Below are 18,877 nucleotides of genomic sequence, written 5' to 3' on the forward strand. Positions count from 1 at the left end.
CCCTCGGTTAGGGCTGGGTGGGTGGGGAATCTGGGCGGGTGGTGGAGTCACTGTTGCTTGAGCCAGGCTACGGACGCGCCCGGTGCCCCGGGGAGGGGCGCCGCCGGTGGGGGGAGGAGGAGGGAAGGACGCCCTCTCTGCCCGAGACCTCTGGAGGCTCTGACCTCAGGGGCTAGGGGACAGAGAAGCCAAGTTCCTGCAGCTGGGCTGCCTGAAGAGGCCACGACCCTGGAGGGCCCTGAGCCCACCGCGCCAGGTGCCCCATCCCCACCCCAGGGGCCTAAAGCGACAGTCTCAGGGACCACTGCAAGGTTTCCAGTTGCCTAGACAACGAGTCTCGGGTCAGAGCAACAGCCCTTCTAGCACCTGCCTCCGCCATCGCCGCCACCGCTGCTGCTGCTGCTGCTTCTGCTGCCGCGGCCTTGGGCACCGGGTGACATGCCGGTGCTCTCCACCCCACGGCCCTCGCGGGTGACCACACTGAGGCGCACAGCTGTGGTCTTGGCGCTGACAGCCTATGGAGCCCACAAACTCTACCCTCTGGTGCGCCAGTGCATGACCCCGGCCAGAGGTCCTCAGGGCCCAGCCGGGGAGTCCCTACAGGAGGCCCCCGAGCCCACTGCGACCAAGGCTGGCATGAACAGGGTGTTCCTGAGGCGGTTCCTGGTACTCTTGCGGCTGCTGTTCCCCCAGGTCCTGTGCCGGGAGACCGGGCTGCTGGCACTGCACTCTGCCGCGCTGGTGAGCCGGACCTTCCTCTCCGTCTATGTTGCCCGCCTGGATGGCCGGCTGGCCCGTTGCATCGTACGCAAGGACCCTCGAGCCTTCGGCTGGCAGCTTGTGCAGTGGCTGCTCATTGCACTCCCCGCCACCTTCGTTAACAGCGCCATCCGCTACCTGGAGGGCCAGCTGGCTCTGTCCTTCCGCAGCCGTCTGGTGACCCATGCCTACAGTCTCTACTTCTCCCAGCAGACCTACTACCGCGTGAGCAATATGGATGGACGGCTTCGCAACCCTGACCAGTCTCTGACTGAGGACCTGGTTGCCTTTACCGCCTCCGTGGCCCACCTCTACTCCAACCTGACCAAGCCGCTGCTGGACGTGGCCGTGACCTCCTACACTCTCATCAGGGCAGCGCGCTCCCGCGGGGCTGGCACAGCCTGGCCCTCGGCCATAGCAGGCCTTGTGGTGTTCCTCACGGCCAACGTGCTGCGGGCCTTCTCACCCAAGTTCGGGGAGCTGGTGGCCGAGGAGGCGCGACGTAAGGGGGAGCTGCGCTACATGCACTCTCGAGTGGTGGCTAACTCAGAGGAGATCGCCTTCTATGGGGGCCACAAGGTGGGACAGGCCAGGGTTCCAGGAGGCTGGGGCCGAGGCTGGAGGGGTGGGTGTCCTGGAGGGCGGGTGTCTGGGGACAGTGGGAATGGAGAAGTGGCCCAGGTGGGTGCCCCAAGCTCCAGGTCACTTCTGCTTCTGTGCTCCGGCTTGCCCCACTCCTGCAGCCAGCTGGGAGCTGGGCTGCGGGCCTCAGCCTCTGCTGTGTCCCTGGGCCTTTGAAGGCCAGCATCTGGCACAGCTGGCTGGGTGGGCAGCGGGCATTATAGGCATGACTCAGCCCAAGTGGAGGTTAATGAGCAGCGCCCAGCTCAGGGGCCACAGTGATAGCAGCTCTCAGGGTCAAGGCCACCAGAGCCCTGGGCCTAACCGGCTCCCAACCAGCTGAGCCTCCTCCCGAGGTCCTGGGCCACAGCTGCCTGGCCTCAGCCGCCACTGCTGCGGGACACACTTCCTGCCCACCCCGAGGCCGCCCTGCCCCCAGCGTGGCCGCCCTTCCGCCTGGGCTGTGTGCTCAGCTCCAGGGTGGGCTGGGGCCTGCAGGCCGGTGGGCGGGTGCTGGGAAGGTTACTGGGGGCCATTGCCGCCTTTATCTGGAGGACGCCCCACCTCTTCCTCATGCCTGGGGCCGCAGCTCCCTGGGGCTGTGCCCTCCGCAACTCCAGTTTCAGTTCCCTGAATGCTGGGGGGAGGGGCCAATGGTCTCTTGAAGGCCGGGCAGCCTCTTGCCCTGGTACGGTACCTTGGGTCCTGGAGAAGCAGGCTTGCCTGTCTGATTTTTAAAGCAAGGCTGACCTCTGAGCACACAAAGGACATCTGGGACTTAGCCAAGCTTCAGATTAGGAGGAAAAGTGTGGCTCTAGGCAGTGCCCCTCTGCACTCTCTTTTTCCACCCAGGCTGCAGGGCTTGGCAGGTGGCTGTGGCCTCCAGAGAGACACTTGGCACGGTCCCGAAGCTCCATCACAGCCTTGGCTGGCACTCCTGCCACTCCCAGCACAACCCCAGCTTCCAGGGCACTCACAGGGGGATGCGCTTGCTACAAGGGCAGGGGCAGGGGCCTGGGCAGAGCCCACCGTTCTCAGCCAGCTGTGGGAAATGCAGGTTCACCAAGAGATTCGCTTGCCAAGGCAGAGGGCTCAGGTCCATCCTGGGGCCTGTCTGTGTGGCCTCCCTTGTGGGGTGACAGCCCCAACAGGTGGCTTGATGTCCCTTGCTGTGCAGGCATGTGACCCACTGGCGGATATCCCCCGGACACCACCTAGGCACAGACCAATAGGTTAGGGCAGACAGTGGAGTAGTCTCTTCTCTGTAGGCGTTCAGTGAAGCTGCTTATTTTTGTTTGTTTTTTGAGACAGGGTTTTGCCATGTAGTCCAGGCTGGCCCCAAACTCGGCAACTCTCCTGCCTCAGCCTCTGGAGTGCTGGGATAACAGGTGTGTGCCATCCCCTCTGGCCAGGCTGCTTATTGAAATCCACACTGCATGCAACCTCTTGCAGAGAACAAAGTAACCCTTTCTTAATCAGTCAAAGTGGCCCTTTACCAGGACCCGGCCCTAGCAACCCCACCAGTGTGGCCCACATTCCTGCCGTGCTCACTACCTCCAGGCAGTGCAAGCTTGGGCAGGTCACTCTGTCTCTGGGCTCCAGTGTCCTCCAGAGGACATGACAGTGGCAAGTGGTGCTGAGCTGGGCAGGTGTGGGGGGACCCCCGGACCCCACAGCCACCATGCCACAAGCACTACCCACACCTCTGGCCTCTCCTGCCTGTCTGACCACTGCTGCCCCTCCTCCTTTGAGAGACACCTGTCCCCTTCCGGCAGCGAGGCCAGGGGACGCCTGGTGGTGTGGAAGGGGAATCCCGGCTTCCTCGGGAAAACAGTACAAGCTTCCCGCGGACAGCAGCCAAGGGAAAGCAGTGAGAGATTGGGCCTGGGCAGGCAGAGCTGTAGACAGCGCCTTCTGCTCTCCTTGCCGCCCTTTGCATAGTGTAAGGTAGAAAAATCCAAGCCAAGGATCCACAGATTGGGCAAGGCCTGGGAGCAGGGGCAGGAGGAGCCCTCGAAGGAGCCCCAAGACATGGACTCAGCAAGGACAGAAAGGTGACTGCCCTGAGCCTCCATGCAGAAGCTGCCAAGGTATAAAGAGGGGGAACAGTGAGCCAGGTGTCATAGTGTGCATCTGTCATCCCAGCACTCAGGAGACTGAGGCAGGAGGATTGCTGTGAGTTCAAGGCCAGCGAGACCCTGTCTCAAAAAAAAAGTGGGATGGTGATCATCCCTATTAGAGAGGTAGAGGGAACGAGGACAGGAACCCCTCCCCAGGTGTAAGCCCCTCTGTGCATGGCCCAGTCCTGGTCGTCAGATGGCACGGCGAGCATGAGCAGCATGTGTTGCCCTCCCTCGGGCAGGTGGAGCTGGCACTGCTGCAGGACTGCTACCGGGCCCTGGCGGCGCAGATCAATGTCATCCTGCTGGAGCGCCTGTGGTATGTCATGCTCGAGCAGTTCCTCATGAAGTACGTGTGGAGTGCCTCGGGCCTGCTCATGGTGGCCGTCCCCATCATCACTGCCACTGGTTACTCGGAGTCAGGTGAGAGTGCAGCCTGCCTGCAAGCATCCTTCACGTCACCTGAAGCAGCGTCCCGGGCATTACTGGAAGCGGGCTCCCCGCCTTCCCTGCCACCCTGGCCCTTGGTAGCTTTGTCCTGGGAGGAAGTGGGGAGCTGCAGGGTGAGCCCTTCATGGCCTGGCCTTGCTTTTCCCTCCTAAAGCCTTTGGTGGGAGGTGAGGCTGCTCCTATCCATTGTTTAGGGACAGTGGGGTCACCTTTGTTCCCATTGGTCACTCCACTGCTTTGCAGCAGATTCAGTCTATTTCCAGTCTTTCCATGGTCACCTTTGCAAAGGTCATTGTGCATTCTTTTTTTTTTTTTAATAACAAAACATGTATTGGTGCACTTTAGGCATATAAAATGCTAACACTCATCGTAGGGAATTTGCACCTCTACATGGTACCTCCCGCCTCTTTTTCCCCATTTCCCCCTCCCCTCACGCCCCATCCCCTCATGTACAAAAGGTTTGTTTCCATATTTTCCTTCTATTTTCACTTTTTTTGTCCCTTCCTTCCTTTCTCCCCCCTGCCTTGTTCCCATTCCCATTTGAACATTTTCTTCCTATTTCCCAATCTCATTATACATCTCAGTCCTTATTTCCACTCGGTTTCTCACACCAGAGAAACAATGCGGTATTTAAACATATGTGTCTGATTTATTTCACTTAAGAGTATGGTCTCAAGGTGCATCCATTTAGCTAGAAATGTCTGAAGCTCATCCTTCTTTATGCCAGAGTAGTGCTCCATTATATTAAAAAAAAATAAACACCTTCTTTATCCATTCATCGGTTGATGGGCATTTGAGCTGTTTCCAAGATTTAGCTATTACGAACTGTGCTACTATAAACATGGGGGTGCATATATTGCTGTGGTATGATGCTTTTAATTCTTTGAAGAAGATGCCAAGAAGGGGAATAGCTGGGTCAAATGGAACCCCTCGTTTTAGTTCTTTGAGGTATCTCCACACTGATTTCCACAGTGGTTGCACCAGTCTGCACTCCCACCAACAGTGGAGAAGGGTTCCATTCTTTCTGGAGTGAGATGGAATCTCAGCATTGTTTTAATTTGCATTTCATGAATGATCAATGATGTTGAACATTTTTTTTCTTTTTTTTTGGTACTGGGGATCAGACTAGGGACCTTGCGCTTTCGAGGCAGGCAGTAGAACCACTGAGCTAAATCTCGGCCCTCCATTTTCGGATACCCTCTTTGATCTCCTTTCTCAGAGTACTGTAGTTTTCAGTGTAGAGGTCTTTTACTCCCTCTGTTAGATTGATTCCTAGATATTTCATTTTTTTGGATGTTATTGTGAAAGGGATTGTTTCTCTAATTTCTCTCAGTGAGTTTGTTATTTGTGTACAGGAAGGCTATTGATTTTTTTTTAAGGCTATTGATTTTTGAGTGTTGACCTTGTATCCAGCTATAGCACTGAATTTGGTTATCAAATCTAGAGTCTTTTTCACCAGGCATTCTTAAAGACCAGCAGCTCCCTTCCTCCTGGGCCTTGTTATGCATGTCTGTCAGGCCAGCATGAAGGTAGCTTTTACATGGTTTTTCTGTTTTTGTTTTTGTTTTGGATACAGGGATCGAACTCAGGACCTTGCACTTGCCAGGCAGGCGGCGGCACCACTGAGCTACATCCCTGGTCCTCAGTGGTTTTTGTGTTATTTTATTTATTTTTGCAGTTCTAGGGATTGAATCCAGTGCCATTGTGCTGTGCTACATCCCCAGCTCTATTTATTTATTTATTTATTTATTTATTTATTTATTTATTTATTTATCTTTTTGAGAGAGGGTCTTGCATAAGTCACAAAGTTGCCCAAGCTGGGCTCAAATTTGCAATCCTCCTGCCTCAGCCTCCCAGAGTGTTGGAATTCCAGGCATGTACCACATCTGGCTCACATGGTTTTTTTTTTCCTTTGAAATGGGGTCTTGCTATGTAGTCCAGGCTGTCCTTGAACTTGTGTTGCTCCCCCTGCCTCAGCCTTCCAAGTGCTGGAATGACAGGTTGTGCCACCACACCCGGCCTCATGTGATTTTTATCCTTAGGTATTGCTTTAATCCAGTGGCTGAGTGTGTAAACTCACCTGTGTGTGTATGGTTTCCCTGCTCAGAGCCCCATCCCTACACCCTAGTCCTCTCTGTGTTCTGTTTTCTACTTCTAGACAGACAAGGGCTTCAGGGGTTTTGTTATAGGACACTCCCAATTATTTTGTTGTCGGAAAATGTCACTATTTCACCTTCATTCCTGAGCTAAAGTTAGGTTGAGAGTCTGGCATGTGATGCCTGTGATCACAGCACTTGGGAGGCTGAGGCGGGAGGATCCATGCGAGTTTGAGGCCAGCCTGGGCTACATAGTGAATTCAAGGCCAGCCTGGACTACATAGCGAGACACTGTCTCAGGGATTAAAAAGCCAGGGGCGGGGGGACTGTAGGAGGATGGTTAATTTCTTGTTTTGTTTTGTTTTTTCATTTTGTTTTTTGGTACCGGGGATCGAACTCGGGTCCTTGCACTTGCGCAGCAGGCGGCAGAACCACTGAGCTAAATCCCTGGCCCTTTTTTTCTTTTTGAGGATGGTTAATTTCTGTCAGCCCTGTGACAATAATATCACATTGTCTTGTGGCTCCAGCGCTAGCTGTAGGAAAGTCTTATCATCTTGGTTCTTCCCCTGGGTACCTTTCCCATCTGCTTTCTTGGTAGCCTGCAGTTTTGCTACAGTGCTTAAGCTGTGTTTCTGTATGTCCTGCTGAGACTTGTGAGTCCTTCCAATATTCCACTGAGGAGTATTAGTGTTCTTCCCACTCACTGTGCCATTTGCCAATATCCAGCCACATCAAATTTGAATTTTTTGTTTGTTTTTTGAGGCAGGGTCTCACTACGTAGTCCAGACTGGCCTTGAACTCACTCTGGAGGCCAGGCTAGCTGCCCAGCCATTTATTTACTGTATTTATTTTTACTTTGTATTTTGAGACAGAGTCTTGCTCGCTTGCCCAGGCTAGCCTCGAATTTGCTGTGATCCTCCTGGCTCAGCCTCCTGAGTGCTGGGATAACAGACAAGTGCCATCATGCCCAGCTTGAATCAGTGTAATTGAAAGTGATTAGCTGACCATAAAATTCAGCCTCTTAAAATGTACAATTCAGTGGTTTTTAATATATTCAGAGTTGGGCATTCATCGCCACTATCTTTTTCTTTTCTTTTCTCTTTTCTTCTTTCCTTCTTTCTTTCTTTCTTTCTTGTACTGAGAATTAAACCCAGAGACTTGCCAAGTTGCCCAGGCTAGCCTCAAACTCGGGATCCTCCTACCTCAGCCTCCCAAGTAGCTGGGATTATAGACATGCAACACTATATCTGGCCATCACCATTATCTTAATCTAGAACATTTTTTACACCCCAAAAAGAAACTGCAGGGCCAGGGATTTAGCTCAGTGGTTTCGCCACCTGCTGCGCAAGCACAAGGACCTGAGTTCGATCCCCGGTACCAAAAAAAAAAAAGAAAGAAAGAAAGAAAGAAACTGCAGAGCCATTGTGAGTCACTTCCCAGTACCCCCTCACCTGGCCCTGGCAGTCACTAACACATTTTCTGTCTCTGGGTTTGTGTCTTGAGGGCATCTCAGAGGAATGGAATCCTGCTGTGTGCCCTTTTGTGCCCAGCTCCTTTCATTGAGAAAAATCATGTCCAGAGTGCCTTGTGCTGGCAGATGAGTCAGGAAGCCCTTGCTTTTTGGGTGGGAGAACCTTCCGTCCTGTGTAGAGCTTGGTATATGCCACACACATTGCCTGCCACTTCGCTCTCCCCCCCGTCTTTACCCATCCATCCATGCATCCATCCCCATCTTTAACCATCCGTTTGTCCATCCGTGGTCTTCATCTATCCATCCATCTCTGATCTTTATCCATCCATCCATCTTTGTCTGTATGCATCCATCTATCTGTCCATCCATCCATCCATTTGTCCATCCATCCATCCACCCACTCATCCACCCATCCACCCACCCATCTATCCATCCATCTGGGCATGTGGCGGCTGTTGACCCTGTAGGCCATGGTGGACAGTGCTGCTGGAGGTTGGGCCAGGTTTCTCCTGGGCATGCGGCTAGGAGGGAATTCTAGGCTTGTGTTGCTCTGCATTGGCTTTGTGAGGAACTGCCAGGCTGTTTTTGAAGCAGCTGCTCCCTTTTATCCATGTAGCCATGGCTATGAGTCTCCTGCTCCCTGTGGGCTGAGGGATTGATTTGCATTTCCTGAGTGACTGATGGTGTTCAACATCTGCTCATGAGTTTATTGGCCATTTGGTCTTTGTTGTTCTTGTTTTTAATTTTTTGAGACAGGATCCCACTGTGTAGCCCAGGGTGGCCTGGAAATCATGGCGATCCTCCTGCCTCAGCCTCCCAAGTGCTGGCATGGCAGGCGTGTGCCACCATGCCCAGCTGTATCTCTTCTTTGTCAAGGTCTGTTCTGACTGTTTACCACTGCTGGACGGGGGTGCATGTCCCTCTCATCAAGTTAGGGAGCCCTTTATGTATTCTAGCTACTACTTGTCCACTCCTCCAGGTGTGCGATTTATGGATCTTTTCTCACAGTCCCTCTCATCTTTTCCCTCCCTTGGGATGTGCTTTGGGACCCGAAAGTGTTGAGGCTCGATGAAGTGCGATTCATCTGGTTTTCTTTAGACTTCCCAGTGCTGTTGCCGTACCACAGGTCCTAGAGCTCAGCCCTGTTTTCTTCTGAGACTTCTAGAGTTTTAGCTGTTACACATCGACCTGGAAGCCCCTCGGGGTTCGTTTTTGTGAATGATGTTATCACTGGATGGGGTTTGAAGAAGTCCACCAAAGAAGACAAGGGAACCTCACCTCGCCCCTGGTAGGTTCTTGCCTCCTCACAGAAAAAACTTGCAGGACTTGCCAGGCATGTTGGTGCATTTGGGAGGCTGAGGCAGGAGGATCACTAGGAGTTCCAGGCCAGCCTGGGTTACACAGCGGGATTCTGTCTCAAAAGAAAGAGAAAGAAACCTATGCTCCGAAAGAAGCTGGGCACTCAGAGGTGAGGGGCATTATGGCCACCCCAGGAGATTTGTGCAGTCTTGGGGAAACCTCAGGACGGGCGGTCTCAGTGCTTCCTTCCGGGAGCCATCTGTCATTTAGCCAGTGTGTCTCCTGAAGGTCAGGGTACTCATTAGTGGGCTAAAGCAGAAAAGCCAAGCCGTGTACATGTGGAGCTGTGGTTCCCAGTTACTCTGAGAGAGAACCCTGCAGGCTTAGAGTATCCAAAGGAAAACACAGGCCAAATTGATGCACTTCTTGTAGCTTTAAGACTCTCGGGAATTTAGCAGTGAGGAGCCCGGTGGGGTGGGGGTGGAGGAGTAGGCCTAGGGTGGAAAGGGCACTGTGACCTTGTGTAACTTGATTACATCTTGAAGGTGTATTTTAAAAATTACAATTTAGGCCGGGTGTGGAGTGCACACCTATAATCCCAACACTCAGGAGGCTGAGGCAGGAGGATTTCTGGAAATCCGAGGCCGGCCTGAACTGCACAGCAAGACCCTGTCTCAAAAAGTACAGAAAAATAATTACAATTTCCTTGTCTCCTTTCCCCAATCTTTAGTTCTTCTGTCCTATCCCAGTGTGGGGTGGAGTCACGCTCCTGTGTGTGTGCACACACGTATGCATCCAGGAAGCGGGTTCATATCCTACTTTTATACCCACACAGGTTCTCTGATGATTTATCATGCGGCCTTGGAAATTTGAAGAAATAACAGATAATATAACATAGACAGATGCTATATCCAGTATAGAAGGCTAAAATACAGGTTGGCCCTGGATTTTCCACTTAGACTCATCCCTGAGAAATGTAACGACATTGCTTAAAAAAAAACCTAGATCACATTTTTTGTAGTTTTTTGGTTTTGTTTTCTGAGACAGGGTCTCACTATGTAGCCCAGGCTGGCCTTGAGCTGACATCAATCCTCTTGCCTCAGCCTCCCGAGTGCTGGGATGACAGGCGTGCGCCACAGCGCCTAGTTTTTTGAAGTCGTTTTAACTCCCAGACCACAAGAAATTGCCCAGTGGCTCTGGTCAGATTAAGATGTTCTGAGCTTAGAATGTGAGTCACACAACTGCTTAGAGCAGTATATGAAAAGGACTAATAAGGATGCTTCCCACGCTATACTGGGAAATGCAGGAAAATATGTGTTGCCTGATAATAAAGTTAAATATTCTTTCTGAACCGTAGAAACACTATAAGATGTAGGTTTATTTGGTTCTCATAATTTAAACAAACCCTGTTGTTTTGACATAAATTCTTCCAAACTCTTATCTCCTCTAGATTTTCTTGTCTTTTCATTGCACTCAGATTATCTCTAACTTTCTCTTAGAAATGTACCTTTGTCAGCACCTGCCTTGTAAGCACAAGGTCCTGAGTTCGATCCCCAGTACAAAAAAAAAGAAGGCCAGGAATTTAGCTCAGTGGTTCTGCCGCCTGCCTCACAAGTGCAAGGTCCCGAGTTCGACCCCCAGTACGAAAAAAAAAAAAAAACTGTGCCTTTGTATTGGTTTTAGTAAGTACATTAAATCTTCTAGCAGTAAACATAATTTAAAGCTTAAGGTTCAAGCTGGGCATAGGTGGCACGCACCTGTCAACCCAGGACTCAGGAGGCTGAGCGAGGAGGATTGCTGTGAGTTCAAAGCCAGCCTGAACTACATAGTGAGACCTTGTTTCAAAAAACCAAAAAAATTTTTAAAATGTACATTAGTAAAGGGACAGCTGTTAAGGGCTGACTAGCCCAATATACAATTAAGGATTATTTAAACTGCTCTTTTTAAAAATCCCTGTATCAGAGCCTTGGTTTCTCTTGGACTAGATGATAATTCAACATTATAAAAATTTCAGAAATGATTGGCACCTATCTACCATCTCTCCTTTATTTTCCTCTTTTTTTATGTGTGTTGGGTTTCTCATACAGGAGAAACAATGTGATAATTAACCTCAAAGTGCATCCATTTTCCTACCAATGACTGAAGTTTATCCTTTTTTATGGCAGAGTATTTCTCCATTGGGTATAAATACCAAATTTTCTTTATCTGTTCATCTGTGGATCCATTCATAGGCCACTTCCAAGATGTAGCTATTATGAGCTGTGCTGCTATGAACATGGGTGTGCATGGATCATGGTAATATGATGGCTCTAACTCTTTTGGAAAGACACCTAGATGGGGAACAGCTGGGTAATATGGAATTTCTACTTTTAGTTTTTTGAGGAATCTCCACAGTGGCTGCACTACTTTACACTCCCACCAACAATGGAGAAGGGTTCCTTTTGCCCTACAACCTTGTGAACACTTGTTGGTTTTTTTTGTTTACGTTTGTTGTTTTTTGTGGGGTTTTATGTATGTGTATGTGTGTTTTTTTGAGACAAGGTCTCGCTATGTAGTCCAGGCTGAGCTTGAACTCACTATGTGGCCCAGGCTGGCCTCAAACTTGTGGCAATCCTCCTACCTCAGCCTCCAGAGTGCTGGGATTCCAGGTGTGCAGATTTTGTGAACTTGGTGCTAGCCATTGTGACTAGGCTAAGACGAGGGTTGCCTCCCCTTGGTGGCTGGAGGTGGGTCAGGTGTCCTCTTTGGCGTGGCCCCGTGACCTCCCATGTCCCTGTGCAGACTCGGAAGCAGAGAAGAGGGCCGCCTTGGAGATGCGGGAGGAGGAGCTGGTGAGCGAGCGCACGGAGGCCTTCACCATCGCACGCAACCTGCTCACGGCCGCAGCTGATGCCACGGAGCGCATCATGTCATCCTACAAGGAGGTGACGGAGCTGGCCGGCTACACAGCACGCGTGCATGAGATGTTTCAGGTGTTCGAAGACGTCCAGCACTGTCACTTCAAGCGGCCAGGGGAGCCGGAGGACGCCCAGACGGGGGCAGGGGCCGTGGTGCGCTCTGGCGTCCATCTGGAGGGGCCCCTGCGCATCCGAGGTAGGTGCCTCTGCCTGTGCCCAGCCCAGTCGCTAAGGACTTGAGGCGAGCCACAGAGGGGGAGTCCAGCCAGCTGCCACTACATGCAAGTCAGCAGAGTGTGACAGATGGGTCTGGCATGGGGGCTGCCTTTTGTTTTTGTTTTTTCTTCTAGCTTTTTTTTTTTTTTTTTTTTTTTTTTGCGATACCAGAGATTGAACTCTGGACCTTGTGCTTGCGAGGCAGGCAGCAGTACCACTGAGCTAAATCCTCGGCCCCGTTTTTTTGTTTTGTTTTGTTTTGGTTTTTTTGGAACTGGGGATCGAACTCGGGTCCTTGCGCTTGCACAGCAAGCAGTGAAACCACTGAGCTAAATCCCCACTCCCCATTTTTTGTTTTTGAGGCAGGGTCTCACTATATAGTTCAGGCTGGCCTTGAACTCACTATGTAGCCCAGGCTGACCTTGAACTCACGGCAATCCTCCTGCCTCAGCCTCCTGAGTGCTAGAACTACAGACGTGCCAGCACGCCCTGCTGCCTTTTGTTTTTATTTGGTTTGGTTTTTGTTGAGACAGGGTCTCACTATGGAGGTTCAGGCTGGCCTCAAACCCACGGCAATCCTCTTGCCTCAGCCTCCCAAGGGCTGGGATGATAGGCTTTGTGCCGCTTTGCCCAGCCTGGAGTTGCCTTTAAGAGGGGGCCAGGTGGGAGGGCTGCCGAGCAATAGACTTGGGGCTCGGGACAGCCCAGGGCCCAGCCTGGTACCCTGGGCTCAGCTCCTGGAGGCCAGGCTGTTTCCCAGGGCCCAGGGGTCCATGGACACTGCCCCTCTCCCCCCTCACCTTCCCCTGCAGGCCAGGTGGTGGACGTGGAGCAGGATATCATCTGCGAGAACATCCCCATCATCACACCCACGGGAGAGGTGGTGGTGTCCAGCCTCAACATCCGGGTAGGTGGGGTGGGACGGGGCCGGGGTGCCTTGGCCGGAGACACCTGCATCTTCAAGCCTTGTCCTTGGCTTCTCGCCTGGCCCTGCTGCCAATAGCCATTGCCCCCAGATCTGCGTGGCAGATGGTCCAAGGGCAAGGGGAGGGACAACTGACGGTGCATCCTGGGGGCAATAGAGTCAGGGCTGATGAAGAGGCTCGTGATTGCCAGGACCAGCCAAAGGTTACCCACGTTTGCTGGCCCAATTGCCATCAGCTCCCCACCCTCCTGAGTAGGCCGGACCTGGGGCTCTGGTCCCCCTCCAGCTGTGGGAGACAACACTGCCACTGTCCCCACCTGGGCCCCTCTAGTGTCCAGCCCAGGGCTCTGCCTGTCCACTCCAGGAAGCCTGGTGCAAGGTCTGTGGTGGACACAGAGCTGTCCCTGGGAGCATTCCTAGCCCTGCGGGCACAAGGAGAGGGTTCGGGTCGCTGGATGCTCCCCAGACAGGCCTGCGATAAGGCTGAGTACCAGAGAGGGAAAAAGACACACTGCAGCTGGAGACTCAGAAATTGGGGGCAAGAGCATCCGGGCTACAGGAGGGCAGGTCAAAGGCTCAGGGAGAGAAACCAAGACAGTGCTGTGCCAGTCATGTGAGAGACAGGCTAGAGCACAGCGTGTGTTAATGCAGAGTGGACCCAGCATACCTGCAGTTTGGAAAAGCAATTTTGTACAAAATAGGTTTGTTTTTGTTTTTGTTATTTTGGTTTTCGTTTTGAGACACGGACTCACTATGTTGTTCAGACTGGCCTTGAACTCACTGTGTAGCCTAGGCAGTGCTGGCTGACCTTGCAGCGATCCTCCTGCCTCAGCCTCTGAAGTAGTGAGATGACAGACAGGCATGCGCCACCTTATCCCATATACTTTGAACTCTGGGCTGGGTACTGGAATCCAGAGATAAAGCAGGGGCTCTGCCCTTCGTGCGGCCCCACACTGGGGCACCAGAGTGTTACAAAGGTCCCCAGTGAGAGCCTTCTGGGTAGGCACCACAGCCCAGCAGGAGGTAGGCAGGAGGGGAGGAAGGTGTGGGGTGTGACCCACGTGTCCCTGGAGGCAGGCCATCGAGGCCCTGTGGAGTGGGGGAGCAGGGTGGGGAGTGGCAGGAGAGAAGGGGCGGGGGGGGGGCCCATGGGGTCCTGTGACTCTGACCCAGGTAGAACACACTGTCCCACTCCAGGGCCGGAAATCCACACCATGGTGTGGGCAGGAGGGGCTCTTCCCAGGGGCCCTGGTCTGCTGCAAGTGACCCTTGGTGATCCATGGCATCCGTGGTATGGTCCCGCCTCTGTCCTTGTGTCTCGTTCTCCCTCTGTGTGCAAAGCCCCTCACCCCTTTTGTTGTTATGTTGCAGTGCTAAGGGTTGAACCCAGGTCTTCTCACTGAGCTCCATACACAGCCCTTTTTCGTTTTATTTTGAGACAGGGTCTCACTAAGTCACTACGTTAACCAGGCTGGGCTGGAATTTAAGGTCCTCCTGCCTCAGCCTCCCAGAGTGCTGGGATGACAGGTCTGCACCACCATGCCCAGCTAAAGGTCCCCTTTTTCTTTTTTTCTTTTTTTTTTTTTTTTGGTACCAGAGATCAAACTCGGGTTCTTGCGCTTGCGCAGCAGGCGGCGAAACCACTGAGCTAAATCCCCGGCCCAAGTTCCCCTTTTTCTAGGGACACCGGTTGTGTTTCATGGGGGGCTATGCCACTATCACTTCAAGTTCTTTTAACTAGTTAAATCTATGATGATCCTGTTTCCAAATAGGGTCACGCCCTGAGCAACTGGGGCTTAAGACACCAGTGTATGAGCTTGGGGACACAGTCCAACCCATGGCACTGCCCGGGGTGAACCAAAGGCCCTTGTCAGGAGCCAGTTCCCAGGGGCATTATCTGTGGCTTTCATAGATAAAGAGGGAAGGGATGAAGGGCACTGGCCCTGGCAGTGCTGGGGCAACCTCTGCCCCAGGATGCCTGGCCACACTCTGCCCTGGGCACAGGTGCTACACGGAACCTGGCAGAGAGGACAGCGCCTGGCATCCTGTAGGGACCGAGTTGTGCTGGGATTCCCAGTGGGGTGGGAGGCAAGCAGACGTGGGAGGGCGCCGGCTGTCTTGGGACACACCCATCCGTTCCACAGTGCCTGCCCTGGGCTCCCTGGACATGTCGGGCCTTAGTGTTGGAACCAGGTCGAATTCATGTGCCAGCCCCCTGAGCCAGGTATGCAGTTGGGACGCCGAACACAGGACCCGTCCCTGTGGCCCTGCCATCCCTTGCCAGAAGATCCAAGCTGGGTGTGGTGGTGCACGCCTATCATCCCAGCACTCAGGAGGCTGAGGCAGGAGGACCAATAGGAATTCCAGGCCAGCAAGGGCTACATAGCAAGTTCAGGGCCAGCCTGGACTGCATAGTGAGACCTTGTCTCAAAAAACTAAAAATTGGGCCAGGGATTTAGCTCAGTGGTTTCACTGCCTGCTACGCAAGCGCAAGGACCCAAGTTCAATTCCCGGTACCAAAAAAAAAACAAAACCCCCTAAAAATTAATTAATTAATTAATTAATATTTAAAAACAACCCCTGGCCTTGGTGCTGCCCTTCCGCAGGTGGAAGAGGGCATGCACCTGCTCATCACAGGCCCCAACGGCTGCGGCAAGAGCTCGCTCTTCCGGATCCTGGGCGGGCTGTGGCCCACTTACGGTGGCGTTCTCTACAAGCCCCCTCCACAGCGCATGTTCTACATCCCCCAGAGGTGGGGTGTGCTTGGCCTACCCCCGGGCTGTGCAGCTGGGTGCACGTGTGCCATGTGTGCATGTGGGTGTGTTTGCATGTGTCATGTGTGGGTGCACGGCAGCATATGTGTCTACCACCTGGGAGGCCCGGCGGCAGCCAGAGCTCAAGGTGACAGCCCCTGCCTGCCCCCACAGGCCCTACATGTCTGTGGGCTCATTGCGAGACCAGGTCATCTACCCGGACTCAGTGGAGGACATGCGCCGCAAGGGTTACTCGGAGCAGCAGCTGGAGACCATCCTGGACATCGTGCACCTGCACCACATCCTGCAGCGGGAGGGAGGTGTGTGCGCTGGCTCTGCGTTACACGTATCTGGGCACTTCCTGCAGGGTATTCATCCCGTGGGGACCCACCCCAGTCACCCTCTCTCATCAAAGATAGCTCTGAGCCAGGACCTGCAGGTCCCTGAGCAGCCACCCCATTTTCGAACCAGGGGACAGCAGGACCGAGTGTGGCCTGCAAGGGACCACAAGCCCTTGAAAGCCCTTAGGCAAGGAGGTGACAGGTCAGCAGGATGGCCTTCCTCTAGGCCAGAGGCTACGACGCAATGCTGCCTATTTGTCCCCAGTGTCCACTGTGCTGGGAGGGAGGACCAGGGAGTGGTGCTTTGGGGATAAGTGGTGGTATTTCTCGGGGAAATGTGAATGCCAGGCCTCTGCTTCCTGCTGCCCTTGCTAGGGACAAGATGGCCTTGGGCAAAGCCCTTCCTCTACCTCCCTTCACACATAGAAGGACGAGACCAGGTCCTGTCCCCGAACTCCACTCCCAGAGTGTGCCCCGGCTGCCACTCAAGTCAGGGCAGGGGCAGGAGGAGGTCTGTCACATGCCTGTGGCCTAGTCTTCTGTCTCTGCTCCTATGACATTCCCCTGGGCCCACCCTCCTCCTGCCCTGTGGCTGCCATTGTACCTGTTAGGACTGAGTTCAGCTGGGAAGCAAGAGTGGGAGCAAAGGGTGCTCACCTTCTGTCTCTTGGTTTTGTTTTTGTTGTGGTTTTTTTTTGGGGGGGGTGTTTTTTTTGGTACCTGGGATCAAACTCAGGACATCACGCTTGCCAGGCAGGCACTGTGCCACTGAGCTAAACCCCTGGCCCTGTTTTTTCTTTTTTTTTTTTTTTTTTGGTACTGGGATGGAACTCGGGACCTTGTGCTTTCAAGGCTAAATCACAGGCTGTTTGTTTGTTTTGAGACAGGGTCTTGCTTTATAGTGCAGGCTGGCCTTGAACTCACTATGTAGCCAAGGCTGGCCTCGAATTCATGGTGGTCCTCCTGCCTCAGCCTCCCAAGTGCTGGGATTATAGGAGTGCACCACCATGCCTAGCTTTGGTTTTGTTTTTTTTTGTTGTTTATTTATTTATTTTTTCTTATGGAGATCAAACTCTGGTCCTTGCATTTGCGCAGCAGGTGGGGAAACCACTGAGCTAAATCCCCGGCCCCAGGTTTTATCTTTTTTTAGATAGGGCCTGCTATGTAGCCCAGGCTGGCCTCAAACTCACGGCAATCTTACTGCCTCGGCCTCTTCAGTGCTGGGATTACAGGCGTGCACCACCCATCCCCCAACTCCAACTCCTTTTCGATTATTAAAGTACCACAGACAGACAGCCAGGTGGGACACAGCAGAAGTAGGCCCCTGGACAAGCTCCTTCGGGGTCAGATGTGCCCCCTGTTCCCAGGGATCTTGTCTCCACAGCCCCTGTGGGCTCGCTGCACGCACACACATGTACACACGCACCCAGGCCCCCATGGGGCTGAGCTGAGTCCCCGCCCTGCACAGGCTGGGAGGCCCTGTGTGACTGGAAGGATGTGCTGTCTGGGGGTGAGAAGCAGCGGATTGGCATGGCTCGCATGTTCTACCACAGGTGAGGCCTGGGGCGACCCTGCAGCTGGGAGGTGGGAGGCAGGAAGAGGGAGGCATCCACCCACAGCCCGTGCCCTGCTGCACCCCAAGGCCCAAGTACGCCCTGCTGGACGAGTGCACCAGCGCCGTGAGCATCGACGTGGAGGGCAAGATCTTCCAGGCGGCCAAGGACGCGGGCATCGCTCTGCTGTCCATCACTCACCGGCCCTCACTGTGGTAGGCACCCCTCCGTGAGGCTTGCCCTGGGGGTTGGGGGTGGCCTGGGCAGGGAGGGTGGGCCACAGCCAAGGTCCCCCTTGTTCCCACAGGAAGTACCACACGCACCTGCTGCAGTTCGACGGCGAGGGTGGCTGGAAGTTGGAGAAGCTGGACTCGGCGGCCAGGCTGAGCCTCACCGAGGAGCGGCAGCGGCTAGAGCAGCAGCTGGCCGGCGTCCCCAAGATGCAGCAGCGCCTGCAGGAGCTGCGCCACATCCTTGGCGAGGCCCCTGGCCCTGGTGTCTCCATCTGAGCGCCGCTAGGCCTCCCGGCCCCCACCATGCCCTACCCCAGGATCTCGGATCACTTGAAGGAAACCGGCCCGAGGTCCCTACCCTGCCCTTCTGCTTTTGCTGCCCCGCATGCCTCCCACCCCAGGGCCTCAGCCACCCTTCCTGGTGGAGCCAGGGACCCAGGACCCTGGAGCTCTATGCCACTGTGACTGCCACATGGGGCAGCGAGTCCTTCACTTTGCTCCGGGGAGGGGCATGAGGCTCGGGGCTGAGCTGGGGGATGGAGTGGGACCCCCAAATCCCAGCTCACTGCTGCCAGCTAGAGGCAGCCTCCCTCCTGAGACTCATGTCCCCACTTCCCCATTGCTGTCGCCACTCCTGGGGTGGCTAGGAGAGGCCCCTGACCCATGGGATGCCCTTCCTGCCAGAGAAGCAGCCAAACAGGGCCCAGGGTCAGAGAGAGCCCCGTGCCGGTGTCCTCTCTGCCACCAGGAGTCCCCAAGAGCCCCCTGGAATGGGAGAAGAGCCACAAGAAGGCAGCCCCGCCTTTCTCTTCCACCTAATTTATTGGCTTCCCTGTTCGTGGCCACCTCCATTGCCAGCGGGGGCGGTGGCCAGGCCCAGTCCTTCCCAGAAGCCACCACCACCATCCCCGCCAGTCTACACTGCCAGCCGCCACTGGGGGGCGCGCGCTGCCCGTCCACTGGGAGCCAGGGCTCCGTGTTCCCAGCTCAGTGCCAAAGAGGGGTTCCAGGGGGCGCTGTGTCGCCAGAGGGAGACCCTACCTCCGCGTGTGCCTTTCCCGGGCCCTCGGCCCCGGGCGGGGCGCCCTCAGTCCCCTCAGTAAAGCTGCCGTGGAAAACGCGCTCCCGCCTCCCTCTCTCGGC

General features: G+C 54.2%; 1 protein-coding gene across 1 annotated transcript; it reads left to right on the forward strand.

Annotated features, from left to right (window-relative positions):
• Positions 1 to 43: 43 nt before the first annotated feature.
• Positions 44 to 18,856, forward strand: Abcd1 (ATP binding cassette subfamily D member 1). The gene is made up of 9 exons (XM_004874948.4): positions 44 to 1,338; positions 3,743 to 3,923; positions 11,598 to 11,909; positions 12,742 to 12,836; positions 15,461 to 15,606; positions 15,782 to 15,927; positions 17,417 to 17,501; positions 17,591 to 17,716; positions 17,809 to 18,856. The coding sequence occupies exons 1-9, from the start codon at positions 439 to 441 to the stop codon at positions 18,008 to 18,010; spliced, it is 2,193 nt and encodes a 730-aa protein (XP_004875005.1). The 5' UTR covers positions 44 to 438; the 3' UTR covers positions 18,011 to 18,856.
• The last annotated feature ends 21 nt before the right edge of the window (positions 18,857 to 18,877 follow it).

Source organism: Heterocephalus glaber, unplaced genomic scaffold, assembly GCF_053883595.1.
Source record: "Heterocephalus glaber isolate CG9 unplaced genomic scaffold, H.glaber_assembly_v1.0 deba00001861, whole genome shotgun sequence".
NCBI classification, from domain to species: Eukaryota; Metazoa; Chordata; class Mammalia; order Rodentia; family Bathyergidae; genus Heterocephalus; species Heterocephalus glaber.

What these genes read in the sequence shown, in the direction of transcription:
- Abcd1 (XM_004874948.4), top strand. Translation starts at nt 439, where the DNA reads ATGCCGGTGCTCTCCACCCCACGGCCCTCGCGGGTGACCACACTGAGG. An exon ending in GGGGCCCCTGCGCATCCGAG is followed by an intron (nt 11,910 to 12,741) that starts GTAGGTGCCTCT and finishes CTTCCCCTGCAG; the next exon opens with GCCAGGTGGTGGACGTGGAG. An exon ending in TGTCCAGCCTCAACATCCGG is followed by an intron (nt 12,837 to 15,460) that starts GTAGGTGGGGTG and finishes GCCCTTCCGCAG; the next exon opens with GTGGAAGAGGGCATGCACCT.